Source organism: Eublepharis macularius, chromosome 11 (assembly GCF_028583425.1).
Source record: "Eublepharis macularius isolate TG4126 chromosome 11, MPM_Emac_v1.0, whole genome shotgun sequence".
In the NCBI taxonomy this organism is placed as follows: Eukaryota; Metazoa; Chordata; class Lepidosauria; order Squamata; family Eublepharidae; genus Eublepharis; species Eublepharis macularius.
Window position 1 is genome coordinate 81,220,001 of NC_072800.1, and position 25,484 is coordinate 81,245,484.

At 44.3% G+C, this 25,484-nt stretch overlaps 1 protein-coding gene across 1 annotated transcript in view; it reads left to right on the plus strand.

The window, feature by feature from the left end:
- Nucleotides 1-25,484, plus strand: part of PTPRN2 (protein tyrosine phosphatase receptor type N2) — an 816,843-nt gene that overhangs the window by 694,052 nt on the left and 97,307 nt on the right. The window contains exon 13 of the mRNA XM_054990963.1: nt 8,634-8,849. Within this exon, the coding sequence (XP_054846938.1) occupies nt 8,634-8,849 (216 nt within the window). The remainder of the gene's footprint in view (nt 1-8,633; nt 8,850-25,484) is intronic.

Consider the following 25,484-nt stretch of genomic DNA (forward strand, 5'->3'; position numbering starts at 1 on the left):
GCTTGCTTACACAGTATGTCTATCTGAAATGCATCTACTTGTCAGTTGATGCTGTTCTTAGAACAATTGGAAGCTAATGGGTTAATCTCCTGCCAGATGAAAATGCATGTAGGAGATACTAATATATTTTTATGTAAAGAACAAGAAGCCAGACAATTAAGAGCTCATTTTTCTTTGTATTTATTGTAAGGATGATTTCACATATCTTTCATAAACTGTTAAAAAAAGTTTAAGTGGGCACTTTTGTTCCGTCTACACAACTACTTGACCTTTTACTTACTTTGCTTAAAGATTTAAGGTACAGGCATTTTTCTTCATTTAACTCCATCTAAAATGTCCTAATAAGTAAATCCTATTGATTTCTGCAGAAACTTCCCGAACAATATGCTTAGATGTTAAATTATTATTAATAATCCTATAGATAATGTCTAAGTTTCTTTTTTAATGTCAGTTTTCTAAAAAAAAATTTAAAAGATTTTTTAAAATCCTGCTGAGGCCATATGTATATTAATACAATTTTATAGTCAAGAATAATTATTTTCTTGTCATTCCTTTTCTTCTGCTCGGGACATTTCCCCCCTTCTCTTTTTTGGGGGGCCTCCTTGAATGGCAGATTTGCAAGTACAATTTCATCAGCACAGAGGAACAATAGCTTTCAGTTGCACAAAGGATTTCTCCCACCCTGAATCTCAGCCACAATGCCTCTTGCTCTGATAATAGCTTCTGAAAAGATTTTGTAATGCAGAGAATTAATACATGATTATTTCTGCCTGACTTCTCCCATTTATTAGGTTCTGGAGTGTATTTTAAATTAAAAATAGCATTAAGTTTTTTTAAAGAACTGTCACATTTTAAGATAAATCATATTCTAAAGTTTTATACCTCTGCTTACTGTGATTCCTACTTCTCATTGTTGTTTGTGTTCAAATCTTAGTTGTACCTATTGTAAAGAATAATCAACAGAGAATTATCAAAAAATGTAAAAACTCCTCTGATGCAATATGTACAGCTAAATTCTACTGCCAAGTAATTTGTATGTGTGGGGGGGGGGGGGCGGAATATGGAAATGCATTTTTCTTGACAGAAGTAGAAAGACTGCCTGTAGTAACTGCCAACCAAGACTGTCCTTATCTCAACCTAGCAATGGCTTTTGAAGTCTGAAGGCTGAAATTCTATCATTCTTCACTGAATAGCATTTTCATTAATAAAGTTAGCTTGCTTAGAAGGGCAGCGTCTTTTAAATTTTTTTTAAGGAGGGAATTGTTTTTTAATGCTGATACATATGTAAGGTGAGATTCTACATCTTCTATCCATAATATAACGAGTTGTTTCAGAGTTCTTCAAATCTCCATGTGTTCACCTGTGTGAAAATACCTGTTCAGTGTTTTCCAAGAGTTGTTGCTTTGGCTTGGAAGGCAGTGCTTGTGGAGATAATGAGGATTGCAGTCATCATTGAGGTCCTTTAGTTTTACTCCTGAGGAAGTTGTGGGGGAGAGGGTTGCAGCCTACAGGAGCACAGTGGCACTGGGTGAAGGTATCTCACTTTGCTTGATTATAAGCTCAATAATTTTGGCTCAGCTCCTGAAGACCTGTCCTTGTAGAAGTCAAAGCTTGGAAATGATTTTGGGAAGGGAAGTGAGGTGGGGCGGAAGAGTGTCTCCAGGTACTAAGCCCTGGCAGAAAATGTTGCTAATTGAAATTTTTGACTAGAATGTCAACTGCAGGGCCTTGAGGAGTCCAGTGTTTTTGTTTTGCCATGCAAGGCAGGGATGTTGTATTTATGATCCCGCCAATGCAGATGACATTGAATACCACCCACACCTTCTGATCCTGGATTGGGGGGAGATCCCTGGAGGCTGGGCTCTAAAATGTAGGCAGAGGTGCTTGAGGATAAGCATTCAACGGCCTGCCAATCAACTAGGAGGTGATTCTTGTTGGCATTGCTTGACTTTGCCAGCTGGGGTGCTGATCTGATGGGCATATTGGTTGGGCCTGAAGGTTAAAAAGAGTGCAAGTGGAGCCCCCGCTTCCTTATGCAACCACTATCCTCCTTGACTCCCCCCCCCCCCCGCCCCAGTCTCAGCTAGCCACACGCAGCCACTGTAACTGTCACAGTCATACATATGGAAAGAGTCTCCACCACCCCTTCCCCATTGCAAGGCAAAGGCTGAGGGGGGGGGCTCTCCTCGGGCTGAGACCCGCTAGTTGGCAGGGGGGCGCCTAGGTCAAGGGCCGTCTTCTCCCTCCCGCTCACCTCGCCTGCCCTGAGCCAAGAGGCTCTTGAGCTGGACTCGGCAGCCAGACGCCGCAGCCCGCGCAGCTGGGGGGGGGGGGGCGGGCGCTTGCTGCACCGAGTGCCGCAGCCGGAGGCCTCGCAATTGTTTGTCCTCCAGATTGTGTTCCAAGGGGTGTGTGTGGAGGGGGCCCCGGTCTGGGCTGTGTCCGGCGGGCAGGGCCGCCCTCAGCGTCCCCAGAACTGCCTCTGAGGCCTCCCACTGGCGGGAAGGTTTCCTGCCGCCCTCCTGCTCCTCGTGTCCTCCGCCCATTCGCGCTTCCTTGCCCAAGGCCGAGAGCGACGCGACCCTGGCAGTAAACGTAACCCCGCCGATCGATCTCCGGGCATGTCCCCGAGTCCCTCGCTTAAGGGCGAGGCTTGGATTCTTCCGGCTCGAGACACGTGCGCACGGCCCCCAACAAGGAACCGGGCTCGCCGCCTTTGCAACATCGGCGGGCCTGGGAGGAGGAGCGGAGCCCTTTGGCCTGGTGGCCATCCCGCTCGAGAGGCGCTGCAGACCCGGGCCCGGAGATGAGCCTCCCGCCCTCCTTTGGCCTGGGCTTTCAAAAGTCGTCTTCACCTGCAAAGTAGACCTCGAAGCCTTGTAACTTTTGGCGGGAGGTGGATCGTGCTACTTTTCTGGCCTGGGTGGGAGTAAGACTCTGAAGGAGAGGAGAGCCCCGTCTAGTATCCCCTTGGGGCAGAATGGGAAGGTAACTCCCGGAGCCCTGAGGTCGACCCTTTCTGGCGGGCTTTGCCTAAATGGAAAACTTGCATTTCCCTGCTGCAACATAGACTGTTTCAACGGGAAGTCGGGAAGATTTTTCTTGTGGCGAGCGCTCCTTTGAAACCAGAGCCAGGCGTCGACTCGGATCCTCGTGGAGTGCAGGTGACTCCTGCGAACCGGGCAGCCACACCTGGAACAAGCCGCCTCGGGCTGAGAGGGAAGGGGCGGAGCAGACGGAGAGGGGTGCTGCGGCGGTGGGGGCTGGGGATCCCTAGTAGCCTTTTCCCTGTCTGTGTGTGAGTACATTTTAAATCCCACCTTTTCTCCAAGGAGCTTCGGGCTGTATATGTGATTTTATCCTCCCAACAACCCTGTGAGGTGGGCTAGGCTGAGAGAGCGTGTGACTGGCTCAAAATCACCCAGTGAACTTTGGGAGAGGATAGGCTTGAACCCGGGTTATCCCAGCTGTCCTCCAGCGTTCGTCTAACCGCTATCGTGAACTTGGCAGAGGCTTTCAGAGAGCACCGCACTCTTCAAATCTTCACAGTTGTGTTTGTTTTCCCCGTTTGCATCCTAGAAGGGAATGTTCGAAGAACGAGCCCTGATCTGACCTGATTTTTATTTTATAAAGACCGTGTACGTGCCAAGCCCCAGGACACAGGGCCGGCAACGGGGAGACTCCGGGCGTTCAGGCGGAAAGGTGGGTGGAGGATGGAAACGCTGCGCCTTTCTGACACGGATTTCGCCCTCTAAGATGCACAACTGGGTCCGATTCCAACCTCCTCTTAGCCGGCTGCGCCTGCAGCTTCAAGGGTTGGCGCAAGGTGCCTCCCCCGACGCTCTGCCTGGCAGAGGAAGGGGAAACTTTCCCTTCAGCATCCAAGAGTAAACGTTGCTTAATTATGTCAACTCCTCCCGCTCTTCCTCCTCCCCCTCAGATGGTTCACTCGAAAGATCCTCATTCTTTGGAAGCCGCTTCAAACTTCCGGGCAATTCGCAGTAGCGTTCCTGCGTGCCCGCGGCGGCGATCTGACGCCCTGAAGTGACTTGCGGTGGCCTCATTTTTAAACCTTGGAACAGTCTATCTGGAAAGCAATTTGAACGCTTCGCTTTGGAGGGAGGGGCAGCATAATACAAATTAAAGCTCTTTACAAGCAGTACCTCGGAAGAGGTAAAGTGATTTGCTCTCAATACTCAGCTAATGACTGAAAAGAAATAGCCTAGTCTAGCTGTTTACTTCGTGCCTTTGGCAGCGCTTTATTCTCCTGGCTTAATTGCAATCCCCTCCAACCAGGTGTTTCCTCCGGGGTTTCTTTGTGTGGTCAAAAGGGCGAGGTAGAAACCCGTTTGTTTTGTATTGTGCTGAGGATTGTGTGAGGGTAGGACAGGGAGAGCCATGAAAAGGGGGCGACTGCTTTTCATTTACAAGGGCTGCTTCCTATGACTGTGGTTTATGAGGGGTGGGACGCGTTTGCTTCGCACAGCGATTTCATGAGAACCAGGAGATGCCTAGTGGATCAAACCCAATGGTCCATCTAGTTCAGCAACCACAGCGGCCAACCGGTTGTCCTGGAGGGCTAAGAAACTTCCCCGATGCTGCCTCCTGGTATTCAGAGGTTGGCTGCTTCTGGCTGTGGAGGCTTTCTGTAGTTATCTGCGCCGGTAGCCATCCAGGGACCTGTCCTACACAAACCAATATAATCTATTTTTAAAGCCGCCTTTGCTTTCCGACCTTTGATTCTCAGAACAGCTGGGTAACATGCTGGGACCAGTATGCAGACGGAGACGTGATGCTGGGAGAAAGATTTAACTAACGCTGTCGCAGTGTCCCGGGATGGATTGTTTGTGATGGCAGCTTTTACTGACATATCTGCCTTTATGGAAGAGTAAGCAAACATATCTAAAGCAAAAGCTTCCTCCTCTGTAAGGTTTCTGAAGACAGCAGGAGACCAAGAGGGTTAGTTAAAGACTAACATGGTGCCTCTGGACTTCTGTACATTTGCGCTGTGGCGGCCCAACACGACTCCCTTCTGAGTTCTTAGTCAAATGCAGCCATTTGGTGCAGATTTCTCGGCTACAACATTGGGCCTAAGGCTGCATCCACCATACTAGGACAAAAATTTCCCTTGGCGAATGATTCCTATAGGCAAGGATGTGGGGTTGAAACCCACAATGGCTCGCCCCTCCCCGCGCTTTTACTGGAAAGTCTCTGCTGTAGCAGCAGTTAGTTAATAACCCAATCCTGTTAATCTGTTGTTGAGAGTAACCAACGTTCTAGTCGCTGCCTCCAGTAAACACGTAGAGCGGGCAGGGAGTTAAAACTTTTAGGACCGGGTTGCCCATTTTTCACCCGATCCATCTCATGCACCTGTAGGCGGCAGTAAATTTCCTGGCGCTAGGTGCGATCCTCTCCAAAGCAAGCTGTTACCTCCTGTCGAAAGCTCGAAGCCCTCCGCTCTGCTGGGAGGATCAGATTGTGTTTGGGCTTTGGAACAGGAAGAGACCCTTCAACGACCCGTCCAGAGGGTCTGTGGGTCTGGCAGAGTCACCGAGCTCTACGCTTGGAAGCGCAGCGGCTCCCTTGGAAGAGCAGCCGCCCGCTCCGCCAAGTCGGCCCTTCCGCTCAGCTGCCCGTCTCCAAGGCCGGGCTTAGGCAGTCCGGCTGGACAGCATGGCCTGCGCGGGAGGGGACCTTCGGCCGCAGCCTGGGCCCGGCCGCGGGGATTGCTGGGCCCGCGCAGCTGCCTGCAGAAGGCGCCGGGGGTGTTTGGGCAGCAGCTGGGCCGCCCGGCAAGCGTGGACGTTGGCGCGGGCAGGAGCGCGTCCAATGAAGGGCGCTGTGAGGCAGAGCAGGGCGGCGGGCGAGGCCGGGGCTGCAGTCGGGGGCAGGATCATTTTTCAAGCGGCCCTATTGAGATGCAGATGGCGACCTTTCCCCCGCCGGAGGGGGCTGCGGGGCCCTTTCAGCAGAATGTGAACGGCTCAGCCAAGGGCAGGCCTGGAGCTCCGGAGGGGGCCCCGTCAACGGGCGCCTTTCAGCAGGGAGGGGTCTTTAGTGGAGCCTCTCCCCAAGAAAGGCGCGGGTGGAAGGTAAGCTCCTCCTGAGGCGACTCTCTTTTCATGTATACTTTACTCGAGCGTAAATCGCATGAAGCTTAACGGGGCTCTCAAAGAAGCGGCTACCGACGGGACGGACACTCCACGTCCAACGGGCACCACCCGCCGGAGCGCAAGCGCTGGCCTCTCTGCGCGGTGTCTCTCGAGAGTCTGCAATTGGACGGCGGGGAGGTACCTCGCCAACCTGGCCTGAGGCCCCGCTGCCCTCTTTCTGCGCTGTTAGCGGTTGGGAAAACAGCCCCGGCTCGCGGACAGTTCGAGGGCGCTTCTGGACGCCGAAATCGTCTAGCCGGTGGCTCGCCACGCCCGAAGGCTGCGGCCCCAGGCCCTCCACTGCAGAGAGCGGGACTGACTTCGGCGTAAAGAAGCCCCGCGTTGTCCTGCCTTCTAGAAGTGCGCGCGCGCGGGAACCAGCCTCACGCGCAGATCGCGCTGTTTTCTCGGGAGGAAGCCCGTTCGAATTCAATGGATCCGATTCGGCTTGCTCCCAAGAGGGCTCGAGGCCTTACGGCCGGCTGAAAGCACGGGCTCCATCTAGTAAGGGACGGTCAAGGCCTCCAGCTGCCTTTATGCGCAGACCTGCCCTGAGGCAGGTCTCCTCGGCTGCCGGGTCCCCCGACTCGCATCCGCAGCGGGGACTGCTCTGCGCGCTCCTCTCCCCCGGCAGCCTGCGAAGCGAAACGTCCCATCGGGGCTCGGAAGGGCAAGGGGCCCTGAGGACGGGCGGGGCAGGCGTGCCGGGGCGAGAGGCGCCCGCCTCGCGTGAAGGAGGGAAGGCAGGTGCAGCTGGGGCAGGCTCCTCCCGCTGGCTAAGGGGGCGGGCGGGCGAGCGAGCGGGCGCCGCCGGTCTGGCTGCGGAGCCGCGTTTTCCTCGCGAAAGCGAAAGTGGCGCGCGCGGCTGGCGGAGGCAGCCCCGCCCTGCCGAGGGGGGCCAGCCATCCAGTGAGGAGGGCGGGCGCGCCTCGCCTCGCCGGCCGCCAGTCACTCAGTCACTCGCTGGCTGCTTTGCTCTCCAGCTGGCGAGCCCCGTCCCTCCGCTCCTGCGCGCAACCGGGTGACTGCGCTCCGCCGTGCCAAGCCATGCCGTGCCGCCAGCCCCGCGCTGCTCCAGCTAGGAGGCTCGCGACGGGCTCGCCCTTCCGTCGACGAGAGGCGGCGGCGTGAAGCGCTCCCTCGCCCCCCGGGCCCGACTCGGGACATGGCTGGACCGGCCGGGAGGGCTTGCGGCGGCGGCGGCGAGCGAGCGAGGGGGGAGCGAGAATGAAGGAGAGAGACGGGCTTCGATCTCGCTTCCCCGCGCCACGAGGACTTGGCTAGTCGTTCGCCTCTTGTCGCGGCCGGGGCGTGCGTTGCCATTCATTGCCCGGGTAATTGTCTAGCGCGGGCCAAATGAGCGCGCCTGCAAGCTTGCCTGCCTGGCTGGGCCTTTCATTGCCAGCCTGCGATTTTAATTGTTGCTAATATAGCTTATAATGAAGCTAATGAGAGGAAATTATTGGACAACTTTTTGAGTGCATGGAGACGACTGAAAAGCAGCGCCAGGATTTCTTTGCCATGGCTGCACATGCATAAAAATTATACCTCTGTTGTTTTGTTTTAATTTAAAAAAAAAGTCCGGAGGACTTTGGAAACGTTTTCCTCTCCCCCCCACCTCCACTTTTTCCCTCGACTTGAACTTATGTTTCTATTGGGGGAAGGGGAAGCCTTCTGGATTCCCTCCTTACGATTTGAAAACTCTGTCTCCCCCCCTCCCCCCCATACTGAAATGAAAGCACAGTGGGAACGGGGAGAAGTTCTTGAGGAGCTGGCTGGAGAGATTTTCAGGATGGCTGATCTTACCAGGAAGAAGAAACTCACTTCTCATTTTTACATAAATCATGAAGAACCTTAGCTACCGTAGAACACATTTATCTCTATCTCAACCCTGCAATTTTGTTATTGGAAGTCAGTTTTTCCCTCATACCAATTTCCATTGTATTATTGGACAGTATATCTAGCTTTTTAGAAATATGGCAAGGTATGTGGCATTAAAGAAATAGATGTATGTTCAACTGAGTGGGAAAATCTGTTTTAATTTTTTGGTGTGATGGTGATGCTGGCTATTTTTTTGTTTTGCTCCAGTTAGTTAAATGCTAAAGCACTGTGTATGCTTAACTTGGGAGAAAGTATCATTGAATTCTGGTACTACTTTATGAGCATCTGTGAAATTGGGCTGCCTCTTTGCGCTCATCCAGTGAGTAGGAAGCAAGTGGGATATACTTGGAAGTAAACCTGCTTAACATTGGCTTGCAAGCTAAGTTGCACGCCATTCCAGAGCACAGGAATGCATTGCAACAAATGTAAAAAGCAGAAGAAAAATTGCAATATGGAGAAAGCTTGAATTGCAGTAAAATGGTACAGTGGTGTTTTCTCTCAATGTCATCTTGGGTGAAAAGAATTTCACTGCCAGTGGTTATAGGGGTTTTATCTTACTGTTATCTGAAAACATTTCTTTTCCCTTATTTTTTTACACAGAAAAGCAAGCTGCAGTTTTTGCCCCACCATGCCGGAGAAGAAGAAGATGCCACCAAATTCATCATACTAACCCTCCTCTCCATTGCTTGCATTTTTGGGATCCTTGTGGCTTCTGGGGTCATCTACTGCCTCCGCCACGGCTCACATCACAAACTGAAGGAGAAGCTGACAAGCCTGGGCTCTGATTCTGGGTCAGATGCTACTGCTGCTTATCAGGTAAGAGACCAGTTTCTCCACTACTTCCATTTGTTCTTTTCCTTGGACGCTTAAAAGTGTTATTTATTGTCCCACACACAAGGGAGTGCTGCTTTTGTTTATTCATAGTCGAGGTGGTTTTTTTTTCTTTAAACAATGCCTTACTTGGACTCTGTCCATTAATATTCCCCAAGATAGACTGTAACAGCTTTTTATTGCTAGTTATTAATCTTGTCTATTCTTGTGGCTCGCTGTAAATGTGCCTGTAATTAGAAATGTTAAAAGGAGTAGTTGGCAATTGCAGTGCCTCTGGAAAAAAATAACATTAATATCCAGAATCTGTCACTGCTTTGTAGATATTAAAAAAAAATCTTTGCGATTTATGAGGCGTACAGTTATCTGAAGGTGTTCCTCTGTTTGAATCATTGACTTCATGGAGGTCTGATATGAAAAGAACCTTTGACCTGAGCTGTTGTCAGTTTCTCCCATTATTCAGATAAAGTGGAATATAATGCTGATAAATTTGCAGGAGCTAGAGGAGCTAAAAGCAGGCCTGTTTCTCAGAGAACAATGGCAACAGACCTGTGCCAAGCCTGTAATATATAGAAACGTTATAGATGGCTTACAATAATTTCACAGCCTTTGTAGGATAAAGATGGTGCTGTTTCTGAAACATTGGTTAACAACTGGCAGCTTATGTCACTGACATCTTGGTAGTTTTAACCTTTAGATCTTGTATTGGATCTTTTAGGATGATTTTTTTATTGTACATTTATGTGCCTGTCTTATTAGTGGTGTGGCATTTTGCTTGGTTTAAAATTGTTAATTGTATACAGGACGCTGTTTCTGGAGCTGCTTACTGTTGTTGGAAAGCTGTGGAATATAATTTCAAAAAATATTATGGTCAATGTTTTGTTATTGTGTGGAAACAAGATATATTATTTAATATTAAATAATGTATGAATGGACAAATGATACAGTTTCATGTCCACAAATCTTAGTATACCTGTAGAATTTTCCTTAGTTTTGTGAGGAGATTCAGAAATGTATGCTCCGGGTATGCTTTGGGGGCAATAAGCTGTGTATTCAAATATCTAGTGACTCTTTGAATCTAAAGCTGTTCATTTTTATTTTTACTGCTGTGTTCTCTGAAAACCAAATACACTTGCTTGTGTGTCTTTTTGTACAGAAAGTTGAGTTTATAAAACCTCAAAGAGATGGATCCACTTTTCTTCCTCTATTTGTTGTTGTTGTTGTTGTTGTTGTTGTTGCCCTTAAGTCACCTTTTAGAAAGTGCGATTTCCCCTTGGAACAGGGTGTATATATGTGTAAAACTTTGCATGCCTGTTGAAATCCTTAGTGAGAGTGATGAATTCAAACACGTTCCAGGATATTAGCATTTCAGAAGAAAAGGTTTTTAATTCAAGTTTTGAGCGTGAGGAGAAAAGCAGTTAAAGTCAAAATATGGAAAGAATACCTTATCAAAGGCGATAAAAGGGTGACTTTTCAGTGAGAGCACTTTTGTTCAAACGATGTGTGTAGCCATAATAACTAATTGCTGAACTATTTTTCCTGTAAAAACATTTTCTAAGATTTTATAACGGAAAATGTTGCTATTCACAATTAAAGAAGAATTACAATTTCTTCTGAATGTATATGAATTTAATCTGGGGGAAAAATCATACTTTTAGTTGTGATAAGTAAGAGGATACTCTTTGCTTTGACAGTTCTAATTAATAATATCTGTAATTAAAATCATGCTCTTCCAGCAGGAAAATTGTTTGAATTTCTGGGAGTGACCTTTTTGCTATTTCTCTTGGGGCGCACTGGTTAAGTTGATATTGATTTTATAATGAGCTCTGGTTTGTTTAATAGGAATTTGTAATCCAGATGCTAAATGAAATTTAAGCTTCATTTCTTCCAGTCCCATATATAATCTCTTTTAAATTGCTAAAATAAGATTTAAGAATGAATGAATGTCCTTAATTCTATTTTTTAATTAGCATTTAAATGTAATTAATTTTGAACTGAGGTCAAGACTTTTTCCCACCTTGCCCAGATAGAGAGTTTGAGTCTTCATGGTATCCATTAATGCCTTTTCTGCTTCCATCAGATGATAGTTCAGGAATGTGTTCTAGAAAAATCTCTCGCAGGTAAAGTTAGTAGCAAAGTTTACATCCTATTAGCTTCATTTAATAAGCAGGCATTCTTATTTACTAATTTTGTGTGATGTTGCTCTGACCTGATGTTAAGGAAACTCTGGAGGGAATGGAGAGCGTTTCCCGCCCCCCCGCCCCCCCCCCCCATCCCCACCATCAAAACAAGTACAGAACAACGTCATGTATTCAAATAGCCATGGGGAGATCCATTCAAAGCATTTGCATAATTGGAAGTTTGGATTAATGGGAGTGTTATTTATGTTGACCTGGGGCAACTTGAGTGACATGCAGTGAGCTAAGTTATAGGGAACATAGGAAAATGAATGTTTGCATAATGGGGTTTCTATCCAGTGAAGGAAGTGCAGGCACAGGTAATCATTTTCTGTTTTTGCCTTGAGGGGTGTTGAAAAAATGAGGCATGTTAGCATAGGTGCAGCAAGGAAAATGCAAATCTAGGAAATCTTGAAATCTAGGAACAACACGCATGAATCCAGTCCTTCTATGAGGCATCTTTAAATATTCTTCATTTATCTGTCCTTAAGAATATAAATCTCAGACTGAGAATTGCATGTTTGTGTTCATGTGTATTTGCTAACACAGCTGCAGCACACTTGAATATTTAATCCATGTTTTTCCATATGATGTAAATAAGGTAGAAAATGGCAAGTAAAGTGCTTGCGTCGTGATTGGCAAGAACAGTGCTAGAGTGACTGTCACTCAGATACCTTCCAAAATGTATTTACGGTGCAACCCTATGCTGAGTTACTTCAGTCTAAGCACATTTAAATCACTGAATTGGAGTAACTCCGTAAAATTACGTGTGTGTGTGTCTCTGTGCCCCCTCCACAAAACTGTTCATCTGGGTTCCTAATTCAGCCATGGGGCTTCAGCAGAGAGGTTTTGCTCCACCTTTGTTCTCTTGTGTTCATAGTTTCCTTATTCTTTTTGGAGATTTTGCCTCTAACCCATGTACTGTGGCAATAGGGAGAGAGAGAAATATGACAAACTGTAACGGAAGAACATTTACCCTGCTCCTATTTCAGGACTTTATTTTTAGGGTGAAATCTTTAAGACATTGGTATAGCATCCAGTAGCTTAATTGTAGGCATGATCACACACACAGACCATAGTTGTTGAGCCATAACAAATGTTATGGAACATAAATCTACTACATACTGATTGGTTGAATTTTTCCCCTTACAGAAATCTTTTGCATAAATAGCATGTGCTGTATCCAGCTGCTTTTGGCAAATGAGGTGCAAAGCATTTAAAACTTTATTTAGTAATAAATTAAAGAAACCAAATCTGCAAACCATCAGAAAGTTGTTGTCTGTTGCTGTTTGAAACCACAGGGTTACATGACACTTTAAGCATTTGGAACTGTATTCTTAGAACAGAAGGTTGGCAGATACATAGTTCTTGAGTTTTGGTCTGTCTTGCTTTGTTTAAGATAAAGATGCACGTAACAGAAATTTTGTCTTTTTAGGGAGTAGACAAGAAGTAGTTTGAGTTCATGTGCAGGGATCCAGCCAGCTTTTCCTCTTCAATTTTACCCAATTCCTTTCCCTAATAACCCTCTATCCAACATGGCTTTTGTACATGACGGTTTCATGATCCCGTAGGCTTTGGAGCAGTCCTTTTTCACCAGTGGAAAATCTGGTTTGATCCAGTTTTCCTACAATCCATGTGAAACACAATATGTAGTGTGAATTATCACACTCGTGTTAAATGCCGTGCGTGTTAGGCACATCCACTTTTGTGTCCGTTTTAATACTTCCACATCTTTGCTTAATTGCACACATAACAACTGATTTACGTCCGGAACTGCATCCAGACCGCTGAAAGATTCTTCCTCCTTCCACCCCACTGTATACATACAGTTCTTTTAAGTTCTTGCTAACTGTCTTCTGGTGGCTGTTGAAAGAGCTCCGTTTAATATTATGTGAACTCCAGTCTTCCTTCTCTGATTTTGTTGTGAAAGCATCAAAGGAATCTTCAGCGCATGCTCTTTATTTTACCACATTGAGCAGGCTTTATTTGCATGCCTTCAAGCTTTGGGTGCTTAAAGGTAGGAGGACAGAGAAGCGTTCATGCAAGAAGTGCAAGGAAGGGAGTATATAACCATGTTCAGTAAGTGCATATTTTCATTGTCCTTGTTGTTAGTAAGCTGTTGGTGATCGCTGCTTTTTAGGGATGCTCAGCTGGATCTGTTCTAAGAAACATGATTCCAGATGTACTCTGGCTGTTGGCCCCTACACGGAGAAGCATTGTGCAGGGCAAGGAGATGCCTGATCATCCAGCTTGCTCTATATTTGTACTGGAGAACTTTATTAGTGAGCATAATCTTTCAGGCAACTAGTAATTAGCAGTGAAACATTGTTCCAGTGAGAGATTAGTCTGGATGTTAAAATAGAATGATGCTGGACTCACTAAGCTTTTCCCTTATTATGTTTATGCTGGTTCAGTTCTCTTAGGGTTGTTTGTATCCATTGGGCTTCAGCAAAGAGAAACTTATTTTCTTCTGTAAGGAAACAGCATATGAATTAATAGAAGTTGGGAAATATCGTATCTAAGCACATGAAACTTGATACATCGTTTTGTACTTCCAGAGGCCTGTGTTCAAGATTCTTATTTCCCAACGGAGCTGGTGAAAAGAAGGCTACTGTCATAGCCCCCCCCCCTTTGATGGCAATCAGTATTTTTCAGTTGAGTTTTTTAAGTTCATGCACTAAAATTTTTCAGCACCATTAGCTCAATGGGGCTGGGTTTACAAAGTAATACAGAACTATAAATCCTTGCCTGATCAAGGAAATAATAGGGAAGTGATCTCAGAATAACATTGCCTTTAAGTACTTCGGGTTGTTTTCATTGAAAACCAAATGAAATCTCTTGTCAAATTTAATAGCCAGTCCTCACTTCAATATTTTGTTCTAAGCTATCACTCTTCTTCAGATAACATGCAGAATAATTTATCCATAGAATAGTATACATTGTTTTGAGTTTTCTGTGTTTAACCTTCTTACCAGCCTTGATTTGTCAAATATGCATATATTGCCTGTTATGTTAGAGAACACCATTTTTCTACAAGTAGTCCACTGAATGTGTTTCATAGGAGCAGAGCAAATTATATACCTTTTGTGTGATAAAACGTCAGCTTGCGCTAAAACAGAAGTGAAACAGCTTTGTAAAAGCAGTGGAATCTAATAAGCTGTGTAAACTTGGACAGAAAATAGGATCATTTGGCAGTTGCATCAAATCACCAGGCAAGTTCAAATAGCATTTTGAACTAACGACATTTGACAACCTGGAATATTCAAAATGGCTGATGTTTAACATGTGATTCACAGAACTGTTCTGTCTTTGGAGACCTGTAGAAAAGCTCAGCATTATGGATGGTGTTCAAATAATCACATATGAATTCAGCTGAGCCCATGGAAAACCTTACAGAGAAGCATTCAGAAGGAGGACTGGGATGTGTGTTGTGTGTGTCTGCTAAGGTCATTGCTACTAGGGTTACATGTTGCTCTGGGATATAAACTGTTTGTTTAATTCCAGAGAGATAACTCTGTTAGTCTGCTGCAACTAAACTATTAAAGAGTCTTGTACTACCTTCAAGTCGAATGAGTGCACTGTGACGTAAGTTTTTGCAAGTTGGAATCCACTTCCTCATATACATGACATCATGTTTCAGATGAAATGAGCTCTGGCTCCAAAAACCTGTGTTACAATAAATGTCTTGAAGGTGCTACTTAGACTTTTTGGTTTTTTTAGTGTAGTTTTGGCCTCTGGGTATGTCTAGTTTTGTTTTACACTAAGATAGAGACACAGATAACCCCAAACTATGTGTCAATTGGTTATAGTAGTTCAGAAAGCTACCAGTAATATGTCAAGCATCTGTTGCATTATAGTGGAAAATAATATTTGGCTTGTTAAGTACCAGTATGGGTGTTCTCTGCAGATAGCTGTATTTCAAGATTGTACAGGAAAATATGTCCTATATATTTTATTTGGTCTTCAGCCCATTGGTTCTTGACTAGAGACTTCCTGACCTTCTGCTAAGCCATTCATCCCTTTGTGTAACCTTATTCACACGGCCAAATATCAGTAGCGTGCCAGACTTCTGCAACATGGTAGTCTTCCAACCCATTGCTTTATATACACAGTTAGGGATGGGGTCCATAGATATACTGAACCCTGGTCAGAGAATTACGTTTGCCTGAGGTTGCTTTTCTGTCCTCATTTGCCTTCCATTTCCCCCAGACCTCTGTCTCCAGAGTAGGAAGGATATAAAAGGAAACTGCAAGAAGTCAAACTGTTAGGACAGAAAGAGAACAGAAACTGCCTTTTGGTGACAGTGTTACCCTGTGCACAGTGTGCTCTCGGTACAGTTCCTGCTTAGTACCCTTCTGTTAAAACATGGGAATTCATGCAGGTGGATAGCTTGGGGGAATGCCTTCTCTCTAAGTCTTTTCAAAGGCAAATTGAGAGTATTCTTTAGGACAAAGAAATTGGCTCGAGTCAAATGAGGCAAATCTCTTGGAGATCGGCACTTTAAAGAAACTCAGCTTTGCCCCATTGCATTATTTATTATTGAATTTTTCAAAAACAATTTTAACATAGATAGTGCTTTACATCCCCAGTGAGTGCCAGACCCTCACAGAACAAATAAATATTTATGTTGTATAAGAACGTAATGTCATAAGGACAACAAACGGGAGTAGAAATTGAATTGAATAACATTTAATTCTTGCTGGTATTCCCAGCATTCCAAAACATGGCTTGCAATCTTAGCTTAAATCCTCTCCCCCCACCCTCGGTTGTCTCTGCATCTGGCATGTACAGCTTGTTGCTTGTCAGTCTTTGAATTTTTTTGTTCATAAAAGAATATTCCCTCATTCTGAGGTTCTTGTTTCTGAATTTGGCCTACTCTTGGTGACAGGAGGGGAAAGCAGCTGGTACGAGACGAGTTGGCATTCTTCTTTGTTCCCTCCTCCAGGCAGGCTAGAGTAGCCAACTTATAGTCTTGGCTGTGAATAGTTTGCCAGAAACCACTGGGACTTTGTTCTGCAATAGCTGTTAGTTTGATTTCTATGCTTGATTCGATGGCTGCTCCTTAGATGACAGATCTCTGCTCTAGCTCATTGCACTGACGCTTTCTGCATGCCCCTAACCCCCTCTTTCTGACACAAATGGCTAATTGCCTATCTATCTGTGTGACTGTTTCAGCAGCTGCTATTAAGGAACAGGGCAGTGAAGATTTTGCTTACAGCACAACGGTGTATGTGTGTGTGCGCGCGCGCGCGCGCGCGCGCGCGTGTGTGTAGAGGGGTCATTCATAATGTATGTCATGCATCACATGGAAAGGACTGAGTAGCAAAGTTGGGGCAAGGGAAGGAGGGGGTAGTGGCTGAAATGTGATTGCTTCTGCAGTGCATTCATATAGTCCATTGTTGGTCTGTGTTAACGGGTATATTTCTTTGCATCACTCTGGATCCCCTCCCCCCCCTTTCAAATGACCTCTTATTTGACTGGGAGACAGAATACATGATAAATACATGCCTTACATGATATCTTTTGCTGAGCTGTTACTTCAGACTGCACAGGGGGACTTGAATATTCAAATGCTCATATACTGAAAAAAAAATACTTCTTGTGGTTCAAAGCCACCGTCTCGAATAGAAGGCTACCTCTGCTATGCTAGTCTGGTTCTGTACATTGGATTCAGTCTGAATAACAAAGTTACAGACTGATATGTGGGCATCTGTTTGTGGGTGATACCTGCTTGCGCGCAGCAAAAAGGTAACTTTTCTCTGGACTGTTCTCCTTTTCTTTCCACACGTTCTGCCTATTTTCTTTGTTTTCCTCTGTTGTCCTCCTGCGCCCATCCTCTTCCTATCCCAGTGCTCTTTTTCTTTGTGTGATAATGGAAGTCCTGAAATGTGTGTTCTGTGGCCTCAAAGCACGAGAGGTTTATATACTTGCTGCTTCTCCATGGAAACCGTAAAGTCTGGAGGATGTACGAGTTGTAGACTTCTTTTTTTAGATGTGATACAAAATGTATTTGCACAGCAACCATATTGTATTTTACTGGTAGAGACTTATTTTTCAAAAAGTGCATAAGGGGAGGTGCCTCAAACACTTCTGTACAGGAAGTGAAAAGTAAATCATGTTCTCAACTGGAACTTTGTACAACTCAAGAGATATTGAGATCAGACTTGGGGAGGAATCTGCTCCCTGAAGCAACCACCATTTTATTTTGTCAATTTTATCCATCCCAAGGGCTCAGGGTAAATAGCCAAAATAAATTTCTTTTTATTATTTTTATTTTGTAAGCTGCTTCTGGCAAGTTCATGGACAGGTGTCAAAATATTCTAAATATATATATATATTATTCTACCCTTTCTTTCCTAATTCTAAACCTGTTTGAATAAAAGTAACTTGCATTGCATCCACAGGATACAGAAGTCTAAGCTACTAAAATACATTGGTGGTATATTTAAGACAGTGTACCTAGTTTGTTGTAGAATGTATGAGTGGTTGTAATCAGGCTCTGGCTGCCTGGTAAGTGCCATTAGTAACAAGGCAAGGCAGAGCATCATGAAATGTGTGACATAGATGGGAGGAAAAACTGTTACTGGGGTGGAGAGGAGTCACACTTGACAAACCTTTTATATAGGACTCCGATAATACAATACTAAGAAGAGTTGTACCGTTCTAAACCCATTTAGTTCATCTGCCTTACCAAGGTGTAATTCTGCTTAGGACTGTTTTGCAAAATCCTTAACAGTGACATCATGTAGCGTTGGATTTCTACCTGCATCTCATCCTCCTGGTGTCTGTACATCAATTTCAGTATTAGCCGTAAATGTAATAAGTGGCCTGGTAGGTCAAACTAGAGGTCTCTTTTGTCCATTATCTTCCTAATACTGTTTAGCCAGATCTGCAGATCACATATGAAGAGTGTGTTTGTCATACCAAGAGACATTGGGGGAGAAATTTAATTGGCCATGGTGAGAACATAGTAGGATCATCAGTATTTCTAATTCCCAATGTGGTTACTTAAATCCAGAGATTGGAGCCATGAACAGGCAAGACAGATCTTTCTATAAATCGGAGGAAAACACCCAGATTTGCAGAAAAAGCTGAAATCTAAACAAACAAACATGGAGAAGGATTAAAAAACCCAAAATAATAGCAATAGCACCTGTAGCTTTAAGAAATGAATGGCCCAGTGGCCATTGCTGGATAACCACAATAGTACAGCCCATAATTCTTGGTTTCTATAAGTAAAAGCAAGAAGAGAGGGCAGGGCCTTTTATGGCTGTTTTGGCCTTTGAGGGAGAACCCATCAGGGCTAGGCCTAGCAGCAACCACCGAGAAATTTGCGTGACTCACTCAGGACTGGCTGCTTGCTACTGTTCAACAGCATTCATTCCATTGTAGTGCAGTGGTCAGAGTTTCAGACTAGACTCTGGGAGGTTCAAATCCTAACTCTGTCGTTTAAACTCACTGGCAATCTTGGGCTAGTTACACATTCTTCTTAACCTACCTCACAGGGTAGTTGCGAGGATAAAATGAAGGAGAGGAGAGCAATGTAAACTGCTTTGGATTCCCGTTCTGGAGAAAGGTGGGGTATAAATGAATACTAAATATAGCTGAAGATATGGACAGATGGTGGGTGGGAAGGACAGAAAGAAGCAGAGAAAGATTAAGATATGGATGTTGCCAGGAGGAGGGAAAGAAGAAATAGTGCAGGAGTAGAGGTGAAAGTTATATGCCCCCTGCAAGTCCTTGTGGGTTTCCCCGAGTGGAACTCGGCCTGATCCAGCAGCCAGCATTGCACAGTTGGGCCATAGTTTGCCAGGTGGAAGGAAGGAGGGAAAGCTGAAGATGGGCAGGTAAAGGTAGGTTGGCTGATGGATGGGAAGGAGAGAAGGAAGCAGGAAAACGAGAGAGGCTCTGAGGAATTCCGGGAAAGAGGAAATAGTGAGGGAGGAGGAAATGCACACCCCACAAGTCCTTGCCGGTCCCCGCTTGTCAATATATCTAGTTTTCAGCATAACCAAATCTGTGGATATTTAAATTTAGAGGTTGGCGCCATGAACAGACAAGACAGATCTTTTTACAAACCTAAAAAATGTCCCAGGTTTGCAGGAGGAAAAAATGGGGGTTTAAAACTTGCAAAATGATAAAAGCAGTGCCTGTGGCTTTAAGAAACAAATAATACTCAGTGGCCATTGTTAGGCAACTGCAACAGTATTGCCAGCCTTCCAGCTTTTTTCTGTCAGTAAAAAACAAGGCGAGGGGGCAGGGCACTTTCCCAGGGCCATATTCGCCTTACAAAGCAGATTCACTGGGACAGGCCCAGCAGAACCACCAGATGACTTGGTACCACACAACTTGCCTGACTCATCCAGGTCTGATTGTTTGCAGCTGTTTAACAGAAGCCACCCCATGAAAGTCAGTGTAGTGGTTAGATTTACAGATTGGGATCCGGAGACCCACTCTTAGAGTTGCCAACTCTGGGTTGGAGAATTCCTGGAAATTTCCTGGGACATACTTGGGACATCTGCTTGAGGCGAAGGCTGCTTGGGGGAGGGAAGACAGGGTTGGGAGGGTAGATAAAGGTTGGTTTGCTGATGTGTAGGGAGGAGGGAAAATGAGATGTCTGCACTTGTATATTTCTGATTTTCAGCAAAGGAAGTAGAAGATAACGAGAGAGGAGTGCCTGTCACAGGTTCCAGTGTACATCACCTTTAGGGCCTTTTAAAATCTCTAGTCTTCATTGCTTCATCAGCCGTGTTCCTTTGGAAAAAGTAGCTTGTATTCCTACTTCAGTGGGGCTTGGCATCTGTCATAGGAAAGGCAGGTTAAAAATCTTGTTGGTTCCTAATGTGTCACTTTTGGCTATTGCCAGTAAGATAAAGAAATAACAGAGCAGTATTCAAATTAAATGGCCCATGAACATGAATTCAGAGATGTAGGGAATACGTTACAGATTCTGGCGTTAGAGGGTGGAAGTGACCCTATTCATCGTTCATTTGCTGCATTTGTTCCCCATTGGTGACTTGCCAGACGTCCTCACTGTTCTTGGATCTGCTGCAGAAACTAAGCCTGATCTCCAAATGCACGAGTACCTGAGTGCTCATACCTCTCCCTCACCTTTCTCAAACCATCTTAACAGATGTGCTGCCGGAGTGAAGAAATGGGCACCTTGGCTTCTCCTCACTTCCCCAACAGGAATGAAGAAGGCAGGATGGTTCCATGAGAGCAGCAGGTTTCAGCTGTGCAGTTGGATCCTACGGTTATACACAGGATTGAATGGGATGCTGGATGCAGAGGAGCGCCACACACACCACACACACACACACCACACACACACACGTTTCTTGTGCACCGTCTTGTGTTTCTATAGCTGAACAGCTGTAGAGACCTGTGCATAGATTGTTCTTATTGATCGCAGGGTAGCATGAGGACATGTGAAGTAAAATGTCGATCACATAAATTTCCTTCCTTTGAGAGTGTATTGAAGGAATTTTTTTTATCTTCTGTCACAATGCTAGAACTTGATGCCACCTTGGTCTGATCCAGCAGAGCTTTCTGTTTGTGATTGGTGTTGTTATGCAGTCAGTGAGAAGAATAAGATTTTGGTAAGAAAGAATCCATTTCTATGTGATATCACCGTTAAGTATTTTAGAGACACCAGCAAATCAACGAAGAAAGTATTATCCTATCTAGATAATCTGTGCTTCTGTGGAATAAAACATTAAGAAGCAAATACAATAATATGTTCATTTCAAAAATTTACCGCCCTCCAAAAACATATTCTGTTTTACATTTGTATGGGTGTTGTGCTAAAACATTCCAGACATGCTCAGTATAATACTGTCTCCAGTGGCCAGGAAGCCTTTATTTTTGTATTTTATATTCAGTAGTGGAGTGCTGCTGGTTTTGAATGATCATCATTCAAATACATTACAATGGATTCAAGAAGACTACACAGAATAAATTTTGGGAGAGGAAGCATTGGTAGAATTGGGTTCATTTTGAATAAGGTACTAGTGTACAGAGAAAACCAGTATTTGTTTGTGCAGAAGGAAATTTATTTTAGTATAAATTACACCACCAAATTGGTAAATAAATCGGATTTTCTGTACATAGGCATTTCTGAATGTAGTAATTTGCTAGCCTCTGTAACTTGTGCTGGAGACAAATAAATGAGAATTTATGGCATACATGTGACATTTTGTTTGCAAGGATTGTGTTACGGACCAGTGGATATTTCAGCCACTTTTTAAAAAGTTCATTCTTCAGACTGATAATGTCTGAAACTGAGTATTATAACATGTTACTTGCCTTGAGCCCGAGGAATACAAATGCTAGGAACCAAATGGAATTTTGTGTCTGTTCTATGAAAACATTTCCAGACTGGCTCTGCTAAGCTAAGGCTATTTTTCATTCCCTTGTGAAAAAAATTGGTGTTCTTGTCAGGGCCTGCCCTCTTTATTTTAACATCCAGTGCAATCAGATTTGCTTCCTTTTCTGCATTGCCACCACAGCCGACTCAGAATATAAGGAAATGGGGCTTACATGGCAGTGCAGCCTTGGAAGTTTGCAATGGGTTCACTGCTTCTTTTCCTCTGGTTTCTGTTGTGATCCCACTGAGTACCTGTTCCAAGTGGTTTTTTTTAAAAAAAACCAAACAACCTGAGTTTGTCCAGCTTGACCAAAAAGATGGCAGCTGTCTATAAGCTCCAGAAACTTTTGTACTGTAGCCTGCAAATCGGCAGCAGGAACTACCACAAAGGCTTCTCTTATTCACTGCTTTCTTCCTCTGAACCACTATCTGGTTTTCTGTATCCCTCTGAAAACTGGTAATTTGTGTGTGTTGCGCAGACTTTTTGCTGCAAGCCCAGCCCTGACAGTATTTCCTTGGTGACATAATGCTCGCTTTTCCTAGAAAAGAGCAGTGCTTCATTGACATAATACCAGATGGTTGAACTTTTTTTTGCACTTGCTTCATCTTATGGAACCCTCTTGTGTGGTCCCACCTTCATTTACTTTGCTAGCTGAGCATCACTTGTGAGTTCATATCAGTGAAGAAAGAGACTTGGTGAATTTAATTTTCCTTTCCAGTGTGGAGTGTAAGCATATTCTGTACCAGTTGCTCGACTAGGCTTCTGAGTTCATTCCTGTATGAGTTGGACATGCACATTTTAGGGACAAGGAAAGGGGAAACCACTAAGTAGAACAGAATATCCTGTTAAAGAAATTGCTGTTCTTTAGGCGGTTAATATGGAGAAATGCGCTGTTTTGGTGGCCAGAGGTTATTCATAGAAGAAATCAGAGCCTAGTATGAAATCTGGGAAGAGGCATGAGAATGGAAGGCCATGTGGGTTTTATTTGAGTGTGACTGCAATGAAAGTGGACTAGCCTGCCATGGATGGAAATCCTGATATATGGGATGAGGTGGGGGAGCCTGGTTGTAATGTGATGTCATAGGAAAACCAAAGCAAGAAATCCCATGTCCTTCATAGGAACATTAAAAAAAAAAGAACACTGTCCAAAATCTTTTTTATCTACGTATTTCATACTCTGAAAGACTTTTGATTCTGTGATGCAGAGTCTTCTGAACATGAAACCAAGTTTGAAACAGAATTTAAAATGAAACAAAACACAGTATAGTGTATAGCAGGCAGTTTTGGAGTTGTTTTTAGTTTGACTGACACTTTTTAGTACAAGGTCAGCTCATGGCTTTTTGAAGCAATTTCTTATGTTCCTAATTGCATAGAGAGTTGTTGAATTAGAGCAAGCTTGGGAATTTCAATTACAACCTGGGAGGTTTCCTTTATTTCTCCCACCCCCAGACTCTCACATACTCTTGTTGTTTCTGCGTGGTATGCATTGTATAAGGCTGGACTTTTTTCAGCAACAATCTCTCTATTATATGGGTAGTAATTTTGAGCTTGCAGTCCAGTGCTGTTTAGAATACGGTGGCTTTTTGTCTTTTAAATCTTTGTTCTCCTGGTTTGTTCTGCATCTGTGTAGAGGATGTTGTCAAAGCTCACATTTGCTATTATCTTTTGTGATGTCTGTTTTAAGTTGGTAGATGGGGAAAGAGCTTTCCAGTTCAACATTCTTCTGTTGCTAGAAGTTGTGATTCTAAATGACCATCTCTCTTCTGCAAACAGTTCCGATTTTAGATTGCAGTACACCAATGGACACCAATATTTAGGGTGACAAGTGACGATGGGTAGCTCTAAGAATCACTGGAAACTCTGTGGTGCTTGCAATGCCACCCTCTGCCATGTCCCCACCCCCAACCCTCCCACTTGTTGTCAGCCTTGGCCTGGAAACCCTGGTCCTCCATTCTTGACCCTCTAATCATTGAACACTTGCCCAAGGAATAAGAACCCATTTTGCTCATGTCCTCCCAACTTTTGGTAGATTGTTAACAGAGCTCAGACAAATTATAGATTTTGAGTTGATTGATCAGGCAATGATGCCTCCATCTACATCTTTATTGATTTTATGTAAATGCCTGTATCCAGAAAGGTTTTGTAAGTGGTTTTGCGGCACTATAAAAACATACGGGGGAAAAAGATGCAACTAGAGAGAAAAACAGTTTTCTCTAGAGTTGAATGTATTTGGATAGTCATGATTGTTCCTGGTCTGCATGTATGCTTCTTTTTTCTATCCTGTTATCATGTCTTAGAAAGTAGTATTGTGATTGAGTTCTTTTGCTTGCTATGCATATTTATGTTGTTCTTCATGAATAGTCTATCTAAATTGGCAAAAAGAGCTTTCCAAAGTCAAGGTTATGTGGAACTTTACAAAACATTGCTAAGGCAAAGATATAGCAATTTCATGCATGAGTTAAGAGGTCAAAAGAACAGACATACTTCTCTATATGAGAGACAGTGTTGTACGATGGTTAGAGTGTTGGATTAGGATCTGGTATCTGCTGCTCTGCCATAGAGTTTGCTTGCTGACCGGGGGCCAGTCACATACTCAGCCTAACCTAACCCTCACAGGGTTGTTGTGAGGATAAAATTGAGGAGAGGAGAACGTTGTAAGCCACTTTGGGTCCCCATTAGGGGAGAAAAGTAGGGTATAAATGAATTAGATACATATATTCTAGGGGCTTTCTATTTGAATGAAACAAAAATCGTGTGAAATTAACGGAGGGGATGTGCAGGAACCTCTCTTGCAGAAACATGAGCCGGTTGTGCAGTCTGCCTGGTCCTTGTTAGGTGCTTACAAAAATGTGGACTGTGAGAGGCCGTAGTAGAGAGTGCAGTTTCACCGGCATGTGTAAGCAGCTCCCCAGGGAAAACCCTCCTCTGGCTTTTGAAACCATGGATACAAATGCTTTCTTTGGAATTGGTTACATCAAGAAAAAATTTATTCTGACATGTCTGTTCTCAGTTTAGTCTTCTGTTCCCAAGCATACTTGATCAGATCCAGAGGAAGCCAACTTGATTTGGGTGTTTCTTTCCGTCCATTGCAGAAAATCATTACAAGAATAGGAATAAAGTTTCCAAAATAGCTGTGTAGATTGGCCCTTGTAAAGGTGGCACAGTTTGAGCTGGGTTTCCTCAGGATTTAGCTCTGGAGGCTGTTTCCAAAACTGGGGCTCGTTCTTGAAATTTGGAAGCAATATAACCTGGTCAAACAAGCGTGTTCAGAATACCTAGCCATTATTTTCTCTTTATCTGAGACCTAGGGAAACATTTTCCAGGCAGGCACATGGGCTTGAGCTCTGGCACCTTTCCTTTTAGAAATTATTTAGGTATTTACTCTTTATTATTTGTATGTTGCTCTTCTCCCTGGGGAAAAACCCAACAAAGATGTGAGGACGCCGGATGTGACTATTCTGGAATTGATTATGATGATTAACATTGAATAATATTTATTACTATTTATTGCTTTGGTGGAAGTCTCTCGCCCCTGAAGAGGTTACAGACACGAAACAGCGGATTCAAGCTGGCCCTGCCTGTAGGGCATCGTGGGCATCCCACCTTCACCAGCTCCACCTGGAAAGAAAAAGAATATAGAGTTTATTGGGACTTACATTGACTGTTCCATCTTTTATTGGGAGCTTACCTGTTGGATATCTTCCTTTGTGTATTTCGTTACACTGTGATTTTCTGTGTGACGTGTATAGTTATATTGGGCTTTGACGCTATTGTACGATTCAGTATTGCGTTTAATTTCTTTGATTTTTGGTTCATGTTGAGAGTTATCTACTCCAATATATTGTTTTGACTGTGTTATATTTGTGTATTTGTCATTGTATCCCACTCATGTGTATTCTCTTATGTTGGCTTTAATTTGTGTGGGTTCCTCCTTTATTGTAGGTTCCAGGCTGTCAGCCAAGAGTCCTTGGCCTTGAAACTCCAGTTACATCAGAGGGCTCCATGCCTCTGGTCACACCCAGGCTTAAATGCCTGCAGATAGAAGTCAGCCAAGGTGGTACTCGTCTGCTGCTAGCATG